At 41.9% G+C, this 6,339-nt stretch overlaps 1 protein-coding gene across 1 annotated transcript in view; it reads left to right on the forward strand.

Annotated features, from left to right (window-relative positions):
- Window positions 1-5,026, forward strand: part of PKIA (cAMP-dependent protein kinase inhibitor alpha) — a 233,989-nt gene extending 228,963 nt beyond the window's left edge. Inside the window, exon 5 of the mRNA XM_069220391.1 lies at window positions 3,077-5,026. Within this exon, the coding sequence (XP_069076492.1) occupies window positions 3,077-3,299 (223 nt within the window). The 3' untranslated portion in view covers window positions 3,300-5,026. The remainder of the gene's footprint in view (window positions 1-3,076) is intronic.
- Window positions 5,027-6,339: the final 1,313 nt, after the last annotated feature.

Below are 6,339 nucleotides of genomic sequence, written 5' to 3' on the forward strand. Positions count from 1 at the left end.
CTCCAGCTTGCTCCTGGCACGGAATGACAGCTGGGTGATTGATGCAAGGCCCTGCTCAAGCATCTGGACAGAGCGGAATTGGCCCTAATCCTGAGCTGAGTCAGAAAAAGATGACATCCATGGATGACCCATAAGTTATACAACTATGCTCTTGTAACCTACTGCATCATTCTTTTATTACAGGTTACAATGTACTTTGGTGTGACTCTGGTGTCTGTGGACCCCAGAGAACTGGAGTTGCACCCTAGGCCCTCCTTTCTCATTGACATTTAATGGTATATCCCTACAATGCAAATACCTTAAGCACACTGACATTGGCATTGAACTGAGTGTCCCTACAGTGAAAAGACAGTAAGCACACTGACTCTCCCTCACATGTGTACGCCCCTCTCATGAGACCTACTCCAGGTCACCACCCACTCTGCATAGTTCCTCCTGCAGCAGGATTACCTAAGCGCAGTTCTTGGGCTGCGCAAACCAGGGATCCTCCTCCCACAGCCCTCACATGGGTGCACATACATGTGCACACATGATCACATGTAACCTGCCCGGGGCCTCCTGCCCTTGCTGCGCCACAGCAGCCTTTCCTTGGCACGGCAGCACCGCCGGTAAACATGCGCAGTCCATTTTACCATGTGTTTACTGTGCGTGAGTCACCTCATAGGAGGCTTCCTCACAGTAAAAAGTAAAAAAACCAGGTGGTCAAAAATCGAAAAATCAGGGCAGACCTGATGGTCAGAACCGTCTTCTAACAGGCTGTCTGTAGGTTCTCTCTTAGAAAATTTTGAAGAAATGTCAAGTATTACAAGAAAGGCTAAAGAAAATTGTGCACTTTATAGCACATTAGAGGCCTCTTCACAAATTGCATTTTGAACTTCGTTTTGTTGTACTACACACTATAATACAAAATTATTTGCATAAATCTATGTGCAGAGTTTATGTCTCCACCTTTCCTCTGGGGAGGAGTAGGGAGGAAGTACGTGAGGGCCAGGGAGGGGTTTAGGAAGAAAAGAGCACCCACCCACAAAAGAGTATGCCAGTTCCTATTCACATACTGCTACTGCACTTCTAAACTTACTGGAGCGAAAACATGGATCCTAAAGAGCAGTAGATTACTCCATTTCAGAGTTCAAGTAAGTCCAGCAGCACACATAGCCAAACACTGGTACTGCCAAACCCTCCCAAACAATTAGGGTCTTTAGATAAAACCCCATACAAATTTTATTAAATTAAGTGCAATTAATTTAAATTGTTAAAATGTAAGTAAATATAATTCTATGGAAAGAAATATTGGAAAATGCTACATATGTTTAATTAAATCATAAAATAAATATTTTTTGCATTTTAAAATAACATAACAATAAATTATATTAAGTATAATTAAATTACTTAAAATTAATGATAAATGTTACTTTTAATATTTATTAATGCATGAAAAAATTACTTTAGGTTAGAATTTACTTTTTAATTTAAATTTGAGAAACACACTTAATGTAATTTACTATATTTTAAATGATATAGTCATCACCTAAAATGTAGTTAATAGTTACGGGGCATTTTTAGTTCTACATTTAAGATAAATGTATTACATGAATTTACATCAATATTTAACATAAAATATTTTTTCACAATTTTACCAAGTTTAATAAACTTTTTTTTACTTTTCCCCATATTTTAACAAAGGGAGACTCTCCAGTCAGGGTGGAGATCTCTGTATAGTTTACACCGGGAAGATGTCTGCAGTCACAGCAGCGGTCTCCCTTTTTTAAAGAATAGGAAAAAGGTCCTTATACTTTACCATACGAAGATCGTCACCTCGATGGCAAAGATCTCCGCACGGTAAAGTACGGGGAAAAGATAAAGGTAAAGAATAAACCTGACGAGAAACACCAAACATTAATAGTCTAAATAGTGGCAGGTCATGCGTGTGAGAGATAGTAGTTCACTAGTGGTAACAGTGGTATAGCGTATTGTAATGTAGTTCATTTTTATATCTAGTCCAGGCACATTTGAGTGGGGCGCTGTGTTTCAACTCTGCAATTTGTGTGAACACATACTGTGTTGTAAGCAGAGTGCTCTAATCTAGCCTATACATTTCCATTTTCGCCCACCCTCGTGTGTGAAAAGAGTTTGTAAACAGCATGCTCTTTAGCAACACCTGCACATTTGTCATGCCAATGAAGTAGTATTGTATTGCATTAGAACGTTTGTACTTCCCATCTGTGCACGCAACTTAATGACACAGAATAAATCATTCTGGCAATACAGTGGAGGACTGGACAGCTGACGTTGACCTGGGTGGTCAGATAGGTGGTACGCACTGCGACTGCTGGGAATGCAGTTAACAGGTGAAGTCGAGCTTTAGAGGCTGCTTGCTCTGTGCCCCACCTATGCCCCTTCTCGTCATTGGTGACCCTGTCAATCTAGAGGAGACATACAGCGGTAACAGAACTTGCCGTTGAGTCCAACCCGGGCCAGTTCTATCAATAGTAAGTGGACCTATTGCTAGTGGAAAGGCGGGGGGGGAATTTGATGTCACTGAGAAGCCCTCGGGGACAAACACCCCCATTATTCTTGGTTACTGATCTATAATTTTGTATAATATGTTGTATATGTGTCATATATCGATCGACTATGGTGAACAGACTTTTATGAAAGCTGTTATTCACTGCAATAGTCACAGCTCTGAAAAACAAAAATGATTTCCTACCTTTTCCACTGCTGTGACATAATAATGGATACCATCTGTTCACAGCAACTACGTTAATTAAATTCTATTGGACGGGTATTGCAATACATTCTAAAATTCTTTGTGGGTATCTTAAATAAAGGCAACATTTTTGTCCTAGGATCTCTGAGGTTCATACGAGTAGCTCAAATGTCACTCTCCTTTTACATAATGTCAATTGGAGTCCCTAGGGGAAAAAATCAGCTTTATTCACAGTTGCCACCTCTAAACATGCATATTTACTGTTTATGGCTGGTTGTCTGAATACAAAGTTGGATACATCGAGTGAAGCTTAGGAGCGAGGCAAGCATGCATCATTCTGAAATGACTGGTCTTTTTCTTCTACAGGAGGTGCAGGAGATGCACAGAAAACCCCACAGGAGCAACCTGCAGCGGCCCAAGAAGAAGCAGCAAAGCAAAGCAGCTAACGACCTGCAGTGACTTACAAGAACAGCTGGGGCTGCTTTCAGAATGCAAGGGCGCGCTGAACGGAATGTTCCTCCGCTCGTCAGACCCGGGCAAAGGAAAATGGCAGAATTGCACGACTTCTGCCAACGCTGTGAAATCCTAAAAATAGAAGAACTGACTGTTCTAGAGGACAACGTTTCATCTTCATTTGTCATTAGCAATGGGTGAGGTTATTGATCTCGGTGCGTTATCCATGGATTTCACGAATGACCACTTGATGGAGTGATTTTAAAAAGTGTGGCACGCCAGTCTCACAGCCATGGCCTGCGGGACACCAGAGATTTAGTACATGTTCTGCTGCTCCGCCAGGTGCACTGGTCCTCGGAGCTCAGAGCATCCCCTCGTGGTAGAACCGCCGAAGGAACGGAGACCGAGGCGTTGTGCGCGTGGCCACCCCCTGTCTTTCACAGCTTCTTTGTTTACAATGTTTTGTACCGTGTGCTGTTCATACTCTGCGCTGCCGGATAATGTTTTTTTTTTAAACTCAGTACAATGGCTTCTTGTCCTGTGAATATTTGCGCCGCTGGTGTGGTGGGGCTGATTTAATACAATGTTGCGGTGTTTTCCGGAAAGACAAGTCCATTATCGGAGGAGAACGTTTTTTGCCCCAACGTTTTACGAAACCTGAAACAATATATTATTTTTCATCTGGGGGGGCATTGTTGCGGTGCAGGTGTCATAAGTGCAACAGCTGAAGGAACACCGGGGCGTGAAATATTCAGGGGCATAGCTTGCTCAGTAAAATCAGGGGTGGGGGTAGGGGCGCTGAGTTTGGAGATTTTCCGACAACTAGGCCGGCACAAAATGTTTAAATACATTATGCGACAAGTAGGATGCATGAGAGGGTTCCCTGTGGGCACTGGGAAGGGAGAGGAATGTGGTTTGGTATGAGTACAAAGAGACAAAACACAATATTCTGTAAAATAACCAATATTTTGGGGGCTGTCAAACCAGAGAGTGAGAGCGTGTGTTGTCTGTAACTATCCTGCTGAAATCCGACTGACATCTCACAATACCCAACTGAAAGCACTCTACCCAACTATTTCTCAGAAACTACAAACACCTCCCTGAAGCTACGCCCCCTGGAAATATGGTCGCCTTTTGCTTCCCAACGAGTGCCCATTTTCTTTGGTTTCCTTGGAGCCCTTTGCACCCTTACTACACCCTGTATCGCCTTTTAATTCGTGACTGTTTGGTGCGTTTGTACCCAAATTAGCTATAACTCTTCATATATCTCAATCAGATATTTACAAGGCATATTTGAAAGAGCCGAGATTTCTGCCTGTTGTAACAATGGTCTAGACTTACTTTGTACTAACCACTTTTGTAAAACTGCTTTGAATTTTCATCAGATCTTTCGCGATGTAAAATAAGATGGATTTAGGGCCCTATACCAGAACAAAGAACGCATGTTTTATATAAACGAATGTCAATCTGATATATGTGGATCGTTAGTGATTACCCACTGACATTTATATTATGAAATCTCTACGCTGGAATTTGTAGTTTTATTAACAAACTCAGTTAAATGAATAACGATAAAACCACTAGGAAAAGAAGCACCGGAAAAAGCGATCCTTTAAAAAAATCAGTGAACAATAGTTGGCATTACTTGGTAATATTTTCTTGTACATGCTTTACTCCACTTTTTCATGTTTGATATATTTTAATACCTAATAGCGTGGTTGTTTTTTTCCTACCGTATTAACCACTGCAGGCCAAATTAAGTATTTTCTCTCAAGTGGAACTGTTTTTAAGATAAATATCGTGTGTGAGGTTTTGTGTTGGATTAGATAATAAACTGAATTATTAGTGTACATAAATATCAAACCTGCTATGTTGATGTTATTCACGGCTCTGCTTTATATCCAAACATGCCATAATAAGGATTACTTGAATACAAAAGGGAGATGTGCCTGCGCACGGAGTCCATGTCGTCCCATCCTGCAGACTGTAATCCCCCTTGCCTACCTGCCAGTGAGTTAAAACAATTGGCTATTTGGCAAGAGTCGACCTAATAGCAGGGTTTGTTATGTTCCTCTTTCAGTACATACCAAGATGGCAATAGTTATATCATATAATAATATAAATTATATTTGTATAGCACTACCGCTGATGAAGCGTCGAAGTGCTTTACGGTGAGTAGCATGCTGCCCAGAGCCTAGTTCGTGGTCAATCAATTGGTTATTAGGGTTAGTTTTGCATGCAGTGTGGGAGGCTTATTTCGTTTGATGTGATTATTAGAGGGGGCTATGTGAGGCACAATTACTAGCTGGAATTAATATTGTTATAGTTTCCAAACAGCTTTAAATTAGATAGGCATGAGATTTTTAGAGTAACTTGTATACAGATGAGGAAGACAGGAGGTAGAAAGAAGTAGAGGTCGATTTAAAAAACATAAGTGATGGAAGGTCAGTTTTTCATACAGGATTTTAAAGGTTATAGCAGGCTTATTTTTAGTGTGCTTAAGAAAAACAAAAACAAAAAAAGTATTGTTTTGTGAAATAATTGTCTGACTGACTCTTTAACAACCACTCAAAAAAAGAAAAGCACTAAACTGAAAGGTTTAAAAAAATAACTATTGCACAAATACCACCTAACATGTTAAGTCAGGCCTGGTTAGCGTGATGGAAGGTGCCAAAAGCTCAGCAGAGGCTTCCGCAAATATCAAGGGGAGAAGCGGGGGGACAACGGGGACGGGGGAGGGGGAACAGCGAGGACTAGGGAGGGGGAACAAATACATTTCTTTAAAACAGACAGTTCGCTGACACCGCCGTTCACTCCTGCCACCTTGCTTGTCTTCCTTTCCTGTTCTGGTGTCCCAGGATTCACTGGGACACCAGAACAGGCTCCCCAGCAGTCATGGCGCTGCTTTCATGCTAAAGCTAGCATGAAAGAAGCATCAGGATTGGTCTAAGCAGCTAAGATTGCCTCTCAGACACAACCCTGGGCCCTGTGTGGTTTCTCCAGCCCAGCTGTGTACACACCTAAGTGCACATGTGTGTTTGGCCAGCCGTCTTAGGCCGTCAAAACACACATACGCACTTAGTGCAATCAATTCCTCATTCCCCCCTCCCACCTCCCGTGGCCCAGACCCACCCCTCCCTTCACATGCTGGCTGAGCCAGCAGCAGAAAAATGAAA

This window comes from Pleurodeles waltl, chromosome 2_2, assembly GCF_031143425.1.
Source record: "Pleurodeles waltl isolate 20211129_DDA chromosome 2_2, aPleWal1.hap1.20221129, whole genome shotgun sequence".
Taxonomy (NCBI): domain Eukaryota; kingdom Metazoa; phylum Chordata; class Amphibia; order Caudata; family Salamandridae; genus Pleurodeles; species Pleurodeles waltl.